The 18,024-nt window shown below is 44.4% G+C and overlaps 1 protein-coding gene across 1 annotated transcript in view; it reads right to left on the bottom strand.

Moving 5' to 3' along the window:
* Positions 1 to 1,245: 1,245 nt before the first annotated feature.
* piezo2b (piezo-type mechanosensitive ion channel component 2b) overlaps positions 1,246 to 18,024 on the bottom strand; it is a gene marked incomplete at both ends in the record, with an annotated part of 97,204 nt that continues 80,425 nt past the window's right edge. The window contains 17 exons of the mRNA XM_083659220.1: positions 1,246 to 1,498; positions 3,053 to 3,257; positions 3,608 to 3,687; positions 4,611 to 4,724; positions 5,480 to 5,649; positions 5,997 to 6,089; positions 7,324 to 7,512; positions 7,865 to 8,012; positions 9,241 to 9,399; positions 11,354 to 11,568; positions 11,709 to 11,856; positions 12,846 to 12,978; positions 13,552 to 13,861; positions 14,327 to 14,506; positions 14,879 to 15,137; positions 16,032 to 16,667; positions 17,062 to 17,235. Coding sequence (XP_083515346.1) covers positions 1,246 to 1,498; positions 3,053 to 3,257; positions 3,608 to 3,687; positions 4,611 to 4,724; positions 5,480 to 5,649; positions 5,997 to 6,089; positions 7,324 to 7,512; positions 7,865 to 8,012; positions 9,241 to 9,399; positions 11,354 to 11,568; positions 11,709 to 11,856; positions 12,846 to 12,978; positions 13,552 to 13,861; positions 14,327 to 14,506; positions 14,879 to 15,137; positions 16,032 to 16,667; positions 17,062 to 17,235 — 3,466 coding nt within the window. The remainder of the gene's footprint in view (positions 1,499 to 3,052; positions 3,258 to 3,607; positions 3,688 to 4,610; positions 4,725 to 5,479; positions 5,650 to 5,996; positions 6,090 to 7,323; positions 7,513 to 7,864; positions 8,013 to 9,240; positions 9,400 to 11,353; positions 11,569 to 11,708; positions 11,857 to 12,845; positions 12,979 to 13,551; positions 13,862 to 14,326; positions 14,507 to 14,878; positions 15,138 to 16,031; positions 16,668 to 17,061; positions 17,236 to 18,024) is intronic.

The following is an 18,024-nucleotide window of genomic DNA, read 5'->3' as shown; positions in this document are numbered from 1 at the left end:
CAACCCCTCCCCTAAAATGGTATGTACATGTAATGAAAATTAGTCATGACAATAATGATTTTTTTCTTTCATGCTACAATGTCCTCTAATGCATAGTTTGGACCAAAGGGCTTCATGTTTAAGCCCCTCGAGTGAGCAAAAGTGACGTTTTTTCTTTGTTTGCTCTTTCTTCCTCTTGACAGCTGACTGAAAGGCGCCACAGTGTTCATGAGTTTGAGTGTTAAAAACAGCCAGAGGTTCACAAGTGATGTGCAAGAGTCTGCCGCTTGATGCACATGATACCCTGATTCAAAAATAGCCCTCCCCCGGGCTTTAGACTGCCAGCCTGGAGACAAGGCAGAATATGATTATCAAGAGGAGAGCTGTCCAAAGCCATTCCTCCACCTTCTCAGAGTGCAGCCTTAAACTGTGCAGCAAACATACCAGGCATATAGTCCAGCTCACCGGATTATTTTTTTTAAACACTACCCACGTTAAATTTCATGCCACTTAAATAGTTCTCATCATTTTTCTACCTTTATCTTATATTCTTTTACATCCATCAAAGCCTACATATAGTAAAGTAACCGACACGTCAACTCTGAACATTTGAACATACACAGTGAATCTCTGCGTTAACTTCTTCATGGTGAAAACAGCTCTTCCTGAGAAAGATATGCAGCTGATAACTGACAGTTTCAATTCTTCATACAAACAAAATAAGGCAAGTAAAGATTGTCTATTAATGTGTTTTTCCATTGTGCCTCGGGAGTGGTTCTCGCAGCCTCTGACAAAAGGACCGGCCTCTTTGCTCCATCCTCATCCTTCGGAAGCAGCCGGTCTCGGAGGACGAGAGCCCAATATTGCACAACCCCACAATCCAAGAGTTCCAGTTGAAAATTTCTCTAGGAGAAAGTTGAAAATCCGAGTTTGTGCTCATGTCTTTATTATTGTGCACTTAATGAAGCCCTTAATTAACGCTGTACCGCTGCCATCAGAGCTGATAAGTAGTAAAACCGCAAGGACCGAGTCAGTCCTCGGCTTCTTTGTGCGCCCACAGCGGGTTTACAGGGGCGGTAGCAGCCGCTCACACCAACAGAGCGATTTAGCGACCGCGTGACCCGATCGCCCGGTTCCACTGAACCACGGGCCCCCCCCTGTCCCACTGAACCACGGGCCCCCCCCTGTCCCACTGCACCACGGGCCCCCCCCTGTCCCAAAGCTCTGACTCGGTCCCATCGGTCAGTGGTGACGGGGCGGGAGCGATCACTCCGTTTTCTCCCGTGTCCATTTGATCATGGTCTCTGGCGAGCGGTAGAGGAAGATGAGTTTGGCGTACATGTCCTCCTCCAGGTCCAGCTCCCCCGTCTCACGCACCAGGAAGATGTCGGTGCAGAGCTTCAGGATGCGGTCCACGTTGGGCAGCTCCTCAAACATGATGGTGTGGGAGATGCCGCTGAAGAACTCGCGCACAAACTTGCCAATGACCAGAACCACCGAGGCGTACAGGCCCATGATGCTAGACAGGTGGAGAGAAATGGAATTAGACTAGTTTGAACTTGAGACAGCTTTTTACAAGGTTATCCTGTATATATAGCAGTAGTATGCGTTGTCTACTTCTACTTCATTTTGTGATGTCCTAAATTTCTCAGAATGACCTTCCACAACCCATAGAGAATGGACGTGGGTTATATGTATAGGTGGAGAAAGCACTTGTGATATCACAGTAAAAGCAAGAGAGCAAGAAAACTTAAAGTCCCTGGAAACCAAAATCCACAAAAAGTTCTAACTATGTTATTTAGGGTCTTATGTTAGTAATTGTGTGCCTCTGAAATTATTATACATTACTTTCAACCCAAAGCCTTAAAATCGACACTTTTCTACAAGATTCTACAAGGTACTTCCTCATTGAAGAGAGCAGTGCGCGAGGTGCTAAAATGCAGGAGCTTATGACGTCCTTTGTACACGCGCGCAACCCGCCCTACTGTGTGTGTGTGTGTGTGTGTGTGTGAGTAACCTCGCGTCACCAGGCTGTGTCGAGCGCTATGCTGCTCTCTCTCTCTCTCACTAGTCCCGAGAGAGAGAGAGAGAGAGAGAGAGCACACAAAGTGGGAGGGAGACAGACAGACACTGAGCGAGCGCTGTGGGGCAAAGAACGGACAGAGATCTCTTCCTCAGTACGCTATGCGCGGAGCAACGCACGAACACACACACACACACACACACACACACACACACACACACACACACACACACACTCACCCAATCTCTCTTATCTTCTCTCTCCTTCTCTCCCTCTCTCCGAGAGAGAGAGAGAGAGAAATTTCCCTGCTGCAGACGGGACACGCCCACACAGTCCACGGGAGAAAAGACACTCTAAAAACTAATTGATTCTCATGACTTTTGCCATGACTGTCAAACCTAAATTTATATACTTTGCGACGTTCATCATCGTTCAAATTTGGCTGGTGGCTTATTAACATAGGGTCCTGTGATGTGATGAACTCAAAATGCTAAATAATAAAGAAATATTTCTGGTTTCCAGGGACTTTAAGGTTATGACCATACCCCCAGTTCTATGAGTATTATGAGCGAGGTGTGTCGCTATGGAAGCAGCCCCCCTTCGCCCCGCCCCCTACAGAAGCCTTATCTTACTACGCCGCCAATCCTGATTGGCCAGTAGAACATGTCCCTCCACACAACAGGAATGTAGTCCCCACCTACATAACCCTCAGCGCGAGAGTGAACGGCATTATGATAAGCCACCTCTTCTCGCCCGCCCAGGCAAGAAGGGTTGTCTGGCGAGACACCTCGCTCATATTACTCATGGAACTGGGGTTATGGTCATAACTTTACCAACCAATAACCAGTGTTTAACAGTGTTAAAGTGGCAGCTTGACAGCCAGGTCAATCTGGGAATGTGAACATACTGAACCCCTACAATCTCACTCACTGCAGGTCACTGATAATGCCTAAAATGTAAACAATGTGAATGTGCCACTCCAAGGCAAGTCCCAGGTGAAGTGCAACACCTCTCCCTAAGTGACATGTTTTTCGGTGTCGGTCCACATACCCGTATCCAGCCAGGAAGCCGAGGCTGGGTGGGCTGACTTGGTCGCTGAAGACATAGACCTCCAGGCCCGCATCGTACTTGTATTTGCCATCCCTCTTACTTATCGGGCCCAGTTCTGTCTGGTTGACGATCCACCACTCCTGGATCTCCCCCGAGTTGTTGTGGTGTCGCTCCAAGGACAGAGTTATGTTCATCATCTTATCGTCTAAAGAAATGAAGGATGAAGGAGTCTAATTTAGTCTAAATAAAACTTGATAACACAACAAAAAATTACAACTCTATTTGAAGGGTTTCATTAATTATTCCATCTTTTTTTTGGGAGGGGGGGGACAATGTTGGCAATATTTTATGAACAGATATTCTGTCCCTTAAAAACAACTCAAAATGTTAATCTTTTTAGAATAGGTCCCAGTTTTATTGAAATGGTGGATATGTCATTTTGGAGAGAGGCTCTTAAATTTCATGCAGCATCCAATCCACACAGAAACAAAAAACACATGTAAGTCGGAGAGCCTCGGACATTAAATGCTTTTGATGAAGAGATAACTGGCTCACCTTTATAAAGCTGGTTCACAGGCTTGGCATCAGAGTCGCTGGGGGCTCGGAGGAAACGTGGGAAAATATCTGTTAGGATCCTGCAGAGAACCAGAGCAGAGCACACTATTACTGAGGAAAAACACATTCTACATCACTTGTTTCTATATTAAGTGTGTTCTACAGGTACAGACTGGGGTGACAACCCTTGCTTGAACCCTTTTGTTTGTCCAAGCCTATTATTTAGCTTAACAGTGAAAAAGAAAAACAATATGTAGAACACATTTTTCACAGACATCAGACTTGTGGTTTTACATTTTGGTGATGGTGTTCTCATTAATTGGCTTTCTCTTTGTTGGCAGTGTAGCAACTTGCACTAATTTATATTGTCCTGCTTAATTCTCAAAGTGTAGCAGGTAATTTTGTTTTACTAGTAACACCACCAGCTCTCTCTAATCTCAATTCAGAAATTAGAAGATTCAACGAGATTTCCAGATCTTGGGAAGTTTCATGACTGAACAGATCGTATCCCAGAATGCTACGAAAACAAATACAGATTCTGTAGTGAGTGAGTTACTGAGTGATGAATTTCTCTAGCTCAGTGGTTCTCATATTGGGGTCTGAGGACCACCAGTGGTCCTTGAGGAGGTTCCAGGGGGTCCCAAGCTAAAAGGGGACCCCCCCCCCACTATAATGCCATCCATAAGTAACAAAATGACAGAATGTATGACTATTTTGGTCATTGGCTACTCTTGGATGCCATTGGAACATTTCTATTTTAAAACCTAAATACTAAAACTAAACTAAATACTTCAGACTAGGCTTGGGCGGAAGTAACCAGCCAATTGTGTTAAGTGTTTCTTTTCTACCTCCAAATAATTCTCCAGTTGGCTAAGTTCCTGTTGTATAAATTCATGTCATTTATAAAGTTGCAACTTCTATGTTTCACAAAACATAATTTACATGCGTCTCATCCTTGACTGGCCGTCATGGGGAGAATAATCAGCCAGTATACCGTACTCACACTTCTTGGCGGGTCCCATTTAAGAGCTGAATGAGCTCCAGCTTTGTGGTGTTAAGTAGATGCGTCACCCGTTTCCCTGACGCTATTTCAGCCTTGGCACCGAGATTGAGGTTCCTGATTGCATCACAACAAAATAACATAAAACACTGAAATTAAGATTAGCATTTTCCATCTGAACTACAAAAAATTAGCAGCCTAGTGAGGTAAAACATTTTTTTTTACTTTAGTCAATTGTTTTCTTCACCAGCGAGTGTACAACCATGCAGCTAGCTGTGCACCATATTTTCAATGAGGAATAGAGTAGGCTACCGCAGGAATGAGTCCGGAAGACCTGGACGTTAGCACTTCCAGCTCTTACGTGTAAAAGTCAATGGGATTTTTGTGTGGGAAATTCGGTTAAATGCATGAAATAGTTTATGAAACAGCGAAGATTTTCGAAGCTTAAGTCTCATTCTTACTCGTAAAACCTGGGTTGTAGCACAACCCTAACATTTTTCTGCATCAACCTACCTTTTTCTTTTATTTTCAGATAGAGATCTGTATGATGTAAATGCATATTATACAGCATAGTATCAAACAGATTTAAGTATTATGAAAATATGGGCTTATAAAGGGGAAAAGTATAACTTAAATCAATGTTTTTCTGAAAAGCTAGTTGATTTTTGTCTATATTGGTGGGTGTGATCATCGCGAGGTCATAGTTCACTTTTTTGCACACGTCTACATCTTTGATTCTCACATAATTAGTTAGACGCACTATGCTACGGGGATAACATGACATCACTCCCGGTGCACGATACACAACAAACTGTAGACTCTGCACACTTTATGGCTCTAAACATGTTTGTCGTTTGCTGCTGGCTGTGTACCTTTGAATGGACCAGGTCACTGTGATGGGGAACTCCTCCTCGGAGGCCAGCATGTCCATCAGGTTGGTTCTGCTGGGTGGGCTGATGGTCCACAGGGAGTTGGAGCTTCCCTTCAGCTCGGCAATGACCAGGTCTTCTGCTGTGTAACCCTCCAGCCACTGCAGGGCTTCCTGGCCCAGGCACAAAACCATATTGCCATTTATCATAGAGACAAGAACGGCTAGAATTGTGTGTCTTGTATTTTGTTCTGCTTCCTTATGTTTGTCCTATATCATTCTGTTGATCAGTTCGATCTTTGGCTCGTTCTCTGTTCAGTCCTTTGAGACATGCTTGTCATAATTATAAAGAGCTGTTTAAATAAACGAATAAATATCTGTATTTATCCCTTTCAATGCAGTATAATTCTCCACACATTTACAGTACATTCATCATGCAGCTAGCCAGGTGTTTTTAAGTTTATATCCAGTATGTAACTGATGTCTTGTCTCAAAGGTATACAAGATGTTAGTGCACTTACATCGTTACCGTAATGTAACAACCAAAAGTTCTTTAATTGGGCTTCAGTCACATTTTGCAGCTGTTTCTGCTGAGCACTCATGGTGAAGATGGGCTGGAAAAAAGAGAAAAGAAACAGAATCTGTAGTTATAACGTCAGAAATATACTTCTGAAGGTACTAATTTCTTTTCACACAAATTCCATATTCAAACAAGTTAGTTTAATTCTACAAAAAATCAGAAGAAGGCCATATTTAGAACAGCATATATTTTACCCCAGAAATGTCTCCAGAATCAGGCATTTCATTCAGTTTTGGACCTAGAAAAATGGATCCATGTTTTTGTTTCTGCAAAATTAGGTTACGGCAATGAACTAACCTACTTTCCAGCTGTCCCAATTCCACAGTCAAAAACATCAAACTCATTCAGATGCTCAGCAGTCACAATACCCAGACAAACAAGAACATCTGATCACATTACCATGGCTTTTGTCTCTCTTTAACTGTTCTTTTGTGTTTGTCTCTCTTCGTATTTCTGTTTGTTCTTTTGTTTCGCTGCTAAGCACTGAACATGACTTATTAATACATTTCATGTGAATTCATTTGAAATGTTCAGTTTATGTTTAGTCTACTGTCAAACAGTGTGTCTTGTCTATATTATATGTGAGGTCAAGCTACATTTTGTCTATTGTGTCAGTCCCATATTGTGTGACCGTCTGGTGATGTGTTAACACCAATTAACCAGGTTAAATTCCTTCTGCACCCATCCTTGGTGAATTAAATGGCCGACGTCAACAGTGATGTCACTTGAGCAATTGTGATGTCACTCGAGCAACTGTGATGTAGTATGAGCCGATGGCACACAGTTGCATGATGGCCCCTAGGTGGGTGGGCGGTGTCTGTCTGTCGATTTTGGGAGCCCGCGGAGATCAGCATTCTTCGGAAAAGTAGCGGTGTAACCTCACAATGCCCTGGCTAAATTCCCACAGGCCACCTAATCATCCCTCAAATTGGCACATTCAGTCCTCAACTCTCCACCATGATAGATGATGAGCGTTCTGGTGCAAACTGGCTGCCGTGCATCACCCAGGTGGCTGCTACAGTACACGGTGGTGGATGAGTTGAGTTTCCCCCCTCCCCTGTTACAGCATGTGAAGCGTTTTGAGTATGTAGAAAGGCACTATATAAATTGTTAGAATTCGAAAATCCAATCAATTATTAAATTATTATGAACATTATTCTTATCCTGGTCCACAGTGTATATTTGAAGGTGAAAATAATTAAAAAATCAAATCAATATCATGGGACCGTTCATGTAATTATGACTCAGATTTTGAAGGGTGCCCACACCTGGAAGCCGGCCATGGTGATTTTGAGGGAGACGTCCTGAGGCGTGTTAACCACTCCAGCTACAGACTTGACCAGGGACATGAAGAGCAGCGGGAACCACACAATGCAGATCAGCAGCATCACGATCATCCCTCCCATCCCGTACTTCACCACCTTCTTCTTCTTCTGGCCTCGCGGCTGAGGGTATCTCTGTGGAGGGAAGAGAGAAACAACAGCTTAGATGTGTTACAAGTGAGGTGTGGGTATGTGGTGTATGAGGTGTGTTACTGCCCCTGCAGGTAGATTGTTTGGGATTGTTTGTTTTTTAATGCATTGCTAGCGAGAACGTGCTATAGCTAGAAAGTGGCTGTCCAACCAATGCAATTTTATAATTTTTCTTGATCTTACGAGTTGCCAGCTCAAAGGTCACGAGACAAAAGGAGGAAATGTTAGAAAAAAGCTAACTTTGATGGATAATAAAAGTAGATTTCAACAGAATTCAAGTGTGAGTGGTTCTGAAAGTGCCACTCCCTCACTGGACAAAAGCCATAATGATCAAGACCTTCTCAGACTCCCGCCAACATTTGAGGACGAAGATGTGAGCGTAGATGTCCTCCACGCAGATCCAGCTGGACAGAGACAGGGAGGTGTCCGTCCAGACCCAGTCCATCACCGCTCTCAGCTCCGTCAGGAACGGCACCAAGCGGAACCTGGGGGAAACAGTTCCATCTTAGTTATCCTATAAAAATATGGGTGTTTAAAAAAATCTGTGTTGTGTGTTGTATAGGGGTGTCACGATACACTCAGTTCACGATACGATACGTATCACGATACTGGGTTCACGATAACGATACGATACGATACGATTTTAACAATATTTTTTTAAACTTGAATAATGACAATATATGACTGGAAAAGTAGTATTTTATTTGAAATGCACAAATAGAAAACATGCTGTTGTGGGAAATTGTTATTACAATAACAACTAGAAAAAACATGAGATTGGAGATAAGGCTTATCTTGAAATAGAATGAGTTACACCGTCACTTAGATTTACTTTGAACTAAAAGGTTTCTCAGCAGTATAAATTCTCATTATGCATCTTCAGTTTTTCTTCAAACTCAAACAACAAGACTTTTCTTAGTCTATTTTTTATGCATCTTCAGTTTTGCCAGAAACTCAATTGAATGGTTTCTCTCCTGTATAACTTCTCATGTGTCTCTTCAGAGACTTGTTCAACTGAACTACTTTCCACACATTGAACTTCAACAAACAAAGACGTTTCTTTGTCTACTTAAAAAAAAAAAAAAAAAAAAAAAAAAAAAAAAATTCACGATATGAGATTTCATCTCAACGATACATATCGTGACGTTTTACTATCGCGAAATTTCGTGGGACGATATATTGTGACACCCCTAGTGTTGTATGATACTCTCTATGCTGCAAATCTCAAAACCTTTAAATACAGCTCACAATATGCTGGCGACTATTTTTGGTGCTACGGAACTACTTTCCTGAGATGGAAAACATGTTTACAGCCGGCTTATTAAATTGTTTCAGCAAAAAGTTGGCCGGCCCGGTGGATCCAGAGCAGCAGCATGAGTTCTATGGCTGTCGACTGAGACATGTATTCAAAAACAGCAGGCGTATCCTTTAAATAAAGGATGAATACATAACATAAATAAAAAGATACCTGCTATGGCTGAAAACTTGCAAATACAAATGCTGTCCAAAGGAAAAGGAGTCATGTTTGCCAATGCTGACTTCCCCTTTTGTGTGGATTATTTTAAGAGTGAGATCATTCTAATCTGATTGTGTCTGTCTCCTTCTTTGTCTATTTTTGAAACAGCAGCTAATCGTTAACAACAACCTGGCCGCTGCCCTGGACATGTTTGCCCAGTTAGAGGGAAGATATTGCGTATATATTGAGTTACTCACCCTTGAAACAGGAAGAGGTTGAGGTAATTGTAGCTCTTGGTGAGGAAGTTTCCCAGGACGCGAGTGGGATAACCGCAGCGGATCTGATAGGCCGACAGGCCGAAGTAGATGCACTTGACAAAGTACCACATCTGAGCAACTGTGTTCTCGCTGAAACGCCTACAAAGAGGGACAGAGGCAAAACACAGTTTGAAAAAGTGTCTGAAGGATGTTTTTGGTATGTTTAATTTATAAATAATACAAGCCTTTAAAGATCACATCCAATGACGTCTTAAAGCAGGAGTACCGTAGCTACTGTAATTCCTGCCAGTTGTAAAAGGCAAAGGTTTTACATCAGATCTTCATTCACCCTCATTCTGCACATTCTGCATTCTTGTTTTTGATGGGCTTTGTGATTGTCTGCTTCACTTTGGGGCATTTTTGCCTTTATTTGATAGGTGACATACAGTAGAGAGGGGAATGACATGTGGCAAAAGGTCCCAGGCCATTCAATTCAAACCCAGGGCATCCTGGCTACATGTTGCCACAGGACAACTCAAAGCTTTAAAACTTCAATGGTGCAATGTGATCACTTAATGCCACTGCCTAATATATAAATATATCTCAGTGGTGCTCAAGCACCTGCTGCCCTTTTAGCCTCTGACTAAATAGGTCACTCCCCTTTTTGCAAGATATTTTTTTCTATTTCTTTTTCTAATTTTGTGTGTTGTGTTGTAATACCAGACAACTGCATGTCAGTTCTAATCCTGCGAGAGCGCACAAGCCTGCCCCTCCCTGCCTTGTCACAGCCAATGCAGTTGAAACGCAAAATCGAGCACCTTGCAGCAACAGCACACGTCTACCTGACCTGCCTTCATTGACAGGTCATGAGAGTGTTTGCCCTAAGCCTCTGCATTGTTTGTATCTGTTGTGAAATTAAACCACTATTAAAACATTGATACAGCCAGCCTAATGTAGGCAATAGTCCACCATTAAGCCAAGCAAGCTAGTCTGGCATAAAATAGCATTGTCAACTCAGGTAGGCTAGAGAGAGAAAGAGAGAGAGAGAGAGAGAGAGAGAGAGATAGACTGGGTCACAGAGAGTCTCTGCTGCTCAATACTGAGTTTATATTGACCTTATAGTAGTTTAGTATTTTTATCCCCTACTAGCTTGCCCTGCAGCTCGCCCACTGTGCGTCACATACGCGCGTCATTGCTTGGCCTGTAATAGCCTCACCCAGGAAGGATGACATCACTGATGACATCATCACAGATGACATCACTGATGACATCATCACTCATGACATCATCACTGAACGTATGCCCCCGCCAGGAAGGATGACATCACTAATGACATCATCAATGGTAAATGGTAAATGGCCTGCATTTATATAGCGCTTTTATCCAAAGCGCTTTACAATCAGTAGATAGTCTACATTCACCCATTCATACACCGATGGCGGCAGGGTGCCTACACACCATCGGGAGCAAGGAGGGTTAGGTGTCTTGCCCAGGGACACAGCGACAGCAGCTGGGAGGGAGCGGGGATCGAACCGCCAACCCTTGCGTCATTGGCTGACCCGCTCTACCTCCTGAGCTAAAGCCGCCCCATCATCACTGATGTCATCACATCATTAGGTAATTAGGGCAATCACCTAATTAAAAAATGTGGCTCTGTCAGGTCACCCGCACGGGTGCTCTTTACACCCCCTGAAAGTTTCAGGCCAATCGCATGTAAAACGGCATAGCCGTGGCTGGGAAAAATTCTGCTCACGCACGCACGCACGCACGCACGCACGCACGCACACACACACACACACACACACACACACACACACACACACACACACACACACACACACACACACACACACACACACGGACACTTCTCAAATTATAATAAGAGCTATCACTCATAATATCATTCGTAATATTATTATAGGGACTTACATTGTCTGTGGTAGCCTACTTAATACTGGCCTCATAGTACTTTTTTTTTTACTAATTGTATCTCATATAATAATATTATATGGAGTTATAGTGTTTCTATGGGTTTATAATAACCATAATGTTCTTTAAGGCATGTTTCATTGTCTTATAATATTCCTATATGGACTCAAGATTGAGTTCCTACTTGTCTGTGACTCCTGGCAGGATGAAGAACATCCAGAAGTGGATGCCGAACACCAGGATGACCTGGAAGATGACCTTGCCCATGACGGTCTTCCTGAGGTAGAGGGCCCGGTCTACCACCATGGTCCCGAACTGGATCAGCACCATGACCAGGAAGGGACCTGGCACCTGGTCCTCCGACAGAGACGAGGTGATGTCTGCCCCGGCCGAGTGTTTCTAAGGGAGGAGGCATTTGTATAAATTGTGCGACAAATGATTCTGACAAAGGAGTTTATCAGGAAAGCTGAATGGATTTGTTCATGGCAGCGTTCATTTTCGTGTCTGTGTATTCCATGGCAGCTAATTTTGAAACTTACACCAAACGCCCAGAATCCAAACACAATGATGATGAAGTCGACGGTGTCAGCGAGGAACATCAGCACGTAGACGTCTGTTACGGCGCTGTACTCTGGATGGATTAAGTTATAGAAGAACTGGCGAATGGGCAGGTAGATCTCCTTGGCTCTACAGAGAACAACAGTGGATAAAAACAAGAATGAATGAAAAAACATTGATATTATGAGCTGTTTGTTTATGCTGCTGCTGTCTCCCGTGTGTTGAAACCCTCTGTCCAGCAGAGATATCTCAGACAGCACAGCACTGGGCTGATTTTAACAACCTTGGAGGGACGATCCATCATCTTCGCACCGTGTTTTGTTTTAACTACCGTACACTGATTGGCCTGATGGGGGCGTTCAAACCATTGACTGTATAAAATGTGAACAAGTGAAGCCAAAACATCTCAATCCCGCCCCCTCCATGTTAGTGGATGGGCCATGAGCCCCCCTAAAAAAGTGATTGACAGCAGTGACAGCCACTCTTAAACCTCTGTCAGACAGCGGGACGGATTAAGGGGGCTCAACCCGACTCTACTGCGCAGACTCGGCCTCCAAATGACATCACACAAGCAAGATGGCAGCTCACGGAAACGAGATATTTTGGCTTCACTTTTGCATAGCGGTAGGCAGTGGAGACGCGTCATCCTTATATTATACAGTCACTGGTTCAATTTAAATGTCTGGGACTTCACAGGATTTTTCATTAAATTTGGAGGGATGATGCATTTTGGCACTGTGCTGTGCCATTTATAAACACTATATTGATTATCTTGATGGGGACGCTTTAATTAGAGGTCAAATGCCTCAGTTTGAAATGGCGGAAACCACTAATGAAACTGGAGGCGTGGTCTGGTCACTGATTCGACTACTTCATACTTAGGGGACGATGTCATGTTTACTTTTGTTTACGCCTTTATTCATCCAGAGAAGACTTGCTGAGCAATGCCCTCTACATCCATACACATAAACACTTTCACACATGAGCGCTTCCCAGTCCAACCACAGTATTCAACTGCTGGCCGATAAGCTGCTCCACTAGAGCAGAAGGAATTTTAAGGGGAAAAAACACCACAACTTCCTCAACTCAAATGAACTCCCAACGATGGTGCGTCATACCGCTTCATGACGAACACTTTTCCTTTGATGAGCTGCTCTCTGAGCTTCTCCACCATCAGCTGTTTGCGGCTCTTCTGCTGGACGCTGGCCTCGCTGCCGTCCCTCCGGCTGCTGTTGCGGGAAGTGGTGCTTCCTGTGGAAACCATTTACATGTCTACTGGTAAATGAGACGTGGCGAGAGGGGAGGGGAGGGGGGGGGACGTCGCTGACACAGCCTCAGATCCTCCAGCTGGGAGGTTTTGGGCATCCAGAGGTCAATAGAAGCCCGTCTGGCTTTGTGTTATCTGAGCCCCGAGGCTTCGTAAGGCCTGAGGCGCTAAGGCTGGAAATATCACTATCAGCTTTCTAAATTCACACAGTATCTGGCTAAATGTATTGCTTAATCGTCCATTTATCTTCCTGGCTTTAATTTACAGGATTACGGTTTTATTCTCCGCAATTTAACAGTTTTGCAAAAGTCTTTCTTATTTCTTATTGTTGTTGTTACTATTATTGCTATTCCCATTATCATATTTGACCTTGAGACTGAGAGAAGATTAATAATTATGCATACAATGAAACTACTACCACACACACCCTTTCAAGGGCCTTGTTCAAGTTCACCCCAATGGTAATTTTTGATGGAGGTGACTTTCCTGTTCAGTCTGTTCACATCTTAAAACTACGTATATAAAAAAGGAAATAGACTGAAGCAAAGAGCCTTTACCTCTCTTGGACCTTGCAGAAGAGGGAGCCGATCGGTGGGAAACGTGTGAGCCTCCGCTGGAGCTCTTGCGGCGCTGGTAGGTCTGCTGATGGGGCTGGTGCACCTGAACGTGCACCGAATCTATAGACGTCCCAAAGTTCATGGACCTCAAGGTGTGGGTGGAGCCTCTCCTCTCGTGGGTCAGCGAGGGGGCGGGCTCCATCTCTTTCTCACTCTCCTCCTTGTCTCTCGCTCTCTCGTCCTCTGACATGTCCCGTTGGAGGAGCCCTTTCTTTTGCTTGGGGTCATCCTCGTCCCACAGACCGTGACACTGGAAATGGAACAGTGGAGTAAAAATGCAGGGTGTGTAAAAATGGTACTGGGAGTGCAGTGGCCTTGTCAAAATGTATCTCAAACAAACCCAATCAGAACATTTCTCATTAAAGGGCTAATTACCTCTGCCAACAGAGTTGGATAAGAGGTTGTGTTTTCTCCTCCGTTTGTTTGTCTGTTTGTGGGCAGGATTAGGATATCTCAAAAAAGGATTTGCACAAGACTTTGTAGAATGTTGGTAATGGTCCAACGTAGAACTGATTAACTTTCCACGCCCACTGGCCAAAAGGGGGTGTAGCAATGGGCATGTGTCCACTCACACAAAGGTGCCTAACTTCCAAATTGATTATGATTATTATTAGTTTTAAACACAACTACACCATCTCTGAGATCAGCTGCCAGTGTTTTATGTGAATGAACAAATGTGTGTAAAACGAGAGCCATATTCTGTGTTCTGTGGCACCTTCAGGATGGATCTGTGGAAGAAGAGGGCCAGTAACTGGATCAGGTCATAGTGGACATAACCATCCTTCTTCTCCACACCAATGATGTTGGGAGGGTAATACGGTTTATTCTTCTTGATCTGGTTCTGGTTGAATGGGAAGAAGCCAAACTGGAAGAAGTACTTGGTGACGATGGTGAACTGGTGGTGAAAAACAAACCGACATGACAAATGGATGGCAGATTATTGAACGATCAAGCATTATGTTTTAGGGCCTAACAAGGTGCTTGTATAGATATTATTCAGTCATTATTTCACTATTAATCAGTTATGAGATTGCACTTTATTGACCCCCTAGAGGAAATTGTGGGGTCATGAAAAAGTTATCATAACTACAATGTGATTACTGTATGTACTGCATTTTCAGTTATCTTAGCCTTCATCTTTGACTAGGTATCCGGTGCATACTAGCTGGAAATATGTATTTGTTTGTTTTAATGTGCAGGGAGCTGATGGGTGGGTTTATCACAACACGAACAAAATTCTGAGAGTGTTTTCCTTGGTTTTTGATACCTCAGTATAGACGATGGCGGTCATCCAGAAGCGCTTGCTGGGCCGAGGCACAGACAGCATGGCCCAGAGGAAGATGGTGATGGGAAGGACCAGGGTGGCGCAGGAGGCGGAGACCATGTGGTTGATGATGATGACCAGGTAGCACACCATCTCTGAGTGGGCCACCAGCATGTTGTACAGGGCGTAGCACAGCTGCAGGACCAGAGGCTGGCCTCGGTAGAATTTGTCTGACTTTTCCAGCTCATCATCATAAAACATCCTGGGGAGAGGGACAGACGAGTTGAGGGATTTTGACTGCCTTAATACTAAACAAAAATTGGTGTTTGATTATTTCAATGTTTATTTTTATGATTCTAAAATGTGACAGAAATGTCTATCAAATGGGTTTACCATTCCCTTATAAAATTCACACGATTTAATGTGTCGCTGCAGCTTGTTCCTGCTTCATACAAAACGGATCTGACAGAGTGTTAGTAAGAATAAAAGTCAAAATTACATCATTAATTTGCAGACAAAATGTGTGGTTGCATCAGCTGCATATGTGATTTGCACATAAAGTGAAACAAATGTGGTGCCAGTTAGACTACACACCTCCATTGAGGATTGGCTGAATGAAGAGGAAGTGGCATTCCACTTCCTCTTCATTCAGCCAATCCTTATTACCAGCTGCAACAGCATGTGTGTGTGTGCGCGCACCCGCACCCGTGTCGTGTGTGTGTGTGTGTGTGTGTGTGTGTGTGTGTGTGTGTGTGTGTGTGTGTGCGTGCGTGTGTGTGTGTGCGTGCGTGTGTGTGGGAAAAACCACAGAGGCAGTACTTTGCCAGGTGTTTATATGTATGTCTGTCTGTCTGTGGACAGATTTTGTCAACACCGTAGCATCACAACTGTGCAAGATGCAATGATGAAACTTTACAGGTGTATAGATCACAATGAAGGCCGAATTCGAAAATGGGTGTGAGTTTTCCTGCTGCCTACTAGTTACACAAAGCATAAACCAGGCATTACCTAGTGAATTATTGATATGGCTCTGGATCAATACCTCTGAGATACGTTCCTGTACACTTATTGTAGAAATAAACTCATTCTTATTCTGTTCCATTCTGATTCCTCCAAAGCTTCATGCTGCACAGACTGCCGTTGTTTCAGGACTTACTTGTTGAGCAGCAGTTCACTGGCGGTCAGCTCGGTGGTCATGGAGGGCAGCAGGAGGTCGGACCTGCTGTCTGAGCGCAGTGAGCGGCTGTCCGGGGACAGAACCATCAGCCTCTTCCTATCCATGTCGCTCTCATCATCGCTGACCTCCAGACGGTCAAAGCTGACCGCCTTGCTGTAGCTGGGAGGCACGTCGGCGTCAGAGGTCTTGGAAGCGTCCGTGTCGGGGGTGTAGAGCAGCCCCGCCTGCCCCTCTGTCTGCATGTAGTCCTGCCGTCCGCTGCCGTCTTCGCTCTCCGTGGTGAAGTCCTTCTCCTGGGCAGAGGGGGCGCACTCTGCCTCCTCCCGCCTGAGGGAGGGGCCCTCATCTGGGCCAAAGGCCTCCCAGGGACTCTCCTCCCTGCCCTGGTCCTTCACTCCCACCTCCTCCTCCACCTCCAGGTCTTTCTCCTTCTCCTCCCTGGGCTCTCCGTCCACCCAGGAGCCACCCTCGGCACCCTGACACTCCTCCGCCTGTCGGGGCTCTCGGGGCCCCCGCAGCTTGACCTCCCCTTGATCCTGCTCATCTTCTACTTCTTCTATGGTGTCTGCAGTCCCCTGTCTGGAGTATGAGAGTGTGATGCACTGGGTGGCTTCACTGCAAGGGAAAGCAACAGTGCCGTTTGGGTCAATTCACATTCAGTTCAGTCAATTCAGACAGCGGATTTTCCCAGAAATTCAACAACTTTTTTGGGGCATATAATGAAAAGATTTGTATTATGTAATCTATATAGAAATAAGCCGCTCTATCTATCATCATGTGAATCTCGGTTTGTGTGGACATGAAGCGAGTGAATTAAAAGTGAAATGACCCCAAACATAACAAGACAGTGAAAGGCAATTTCTCTGCACTAACAGACCTTTTCAGAATCATCTATGTTTAGTTTAGGAGACACAACAATCACAAGTCCACAGGTGCAATGACATTGTGCATATCAGTGGCATTGGCAGGTGATCTGGGAGTGTATGGGGGTGATGTGGAAGCCAGGCACCTGGACACGAGGCTGCTCCCGCTGTCTGCGGAGGAGTTGGACACGTCCAGGCCGTACATCTTGCGCAGTTTGGGCCGGGCGCGCTCACTGGTTTTGGGAATGCACTCTGGCATCACATCGAGGTCGTCCAGGGTGGATTGGCGAGAAAACAGCATGGTAGCCTCAGTAAAGGCACTGAGATGTGAAGAGTGACAGATGGGATGATCAGTGATGAGATCAATGTTAGGTGACACGGCATGGGGATTTCCCATATACCGTATGATGGAAACACTTACCCTAGAATGTCTAGGTCAATTCAGATTAACATGAAAATTGACCAGGATAATGGCCTTCAGTCTTGTAACCTCATTCATGACCATAAAAAACTGAAGATGTAGCAAAAATGAAGTTGAAATGGCTCCTAATGATGACCACAGGATATTAATGACTAGCCTAGTAGTCCCGCAACTATGATAAAAATGGATGGATGGATGGATACTAATGATTAGAGACAGGTGTTATGAGGTGCATGTCACCATGTTAGGAAGAGTGACACCAAAATGATAGACTGTAATGTTTTCACCCCTGACAAAACTATAAAATTGGCTCATACTGTATCTGTGTGGTGGAAGAAAATTAAAAACCACTTCTACCATGCCGTCATTACAAACACATGTTTTGCAGCCAAGCTTTGTTAAAACCCATATCTTTCTTTTAAATTCTAGTCAAAATCCCAGATACCAAATATACCATGCTGACTTACAAGGACATGAATTCCCCTCCCCCATTTCACGTAAAGGTGCAGCAGCACGCACGCACGCACGCACGCACGCACGCACGCACGCACGCACGCACGCACGCACGCACGCACACACACACACACACACACACACACACACACACACACACACACACACACACACACACACACACACACACACACACACACACACAAAATGCCTTGGGTTGAATATTTCACTCAAT

This window comes from Poromitra crassiceps, assembly GCF_964638095.1.
Source record: "Poromitra crassiceps genome assembly, chromosome: 23".
NCBI lineage: Eukaryota > Metazoa > Chordata > Actinopteri > Beryciformes > Melamphaidae > Poromitra > Poromitra crassiceps.
Note: the sequence above shows the minus strand (reverse complement) of the source record. Positions and strands in the feature narration are given on the sequence as shown.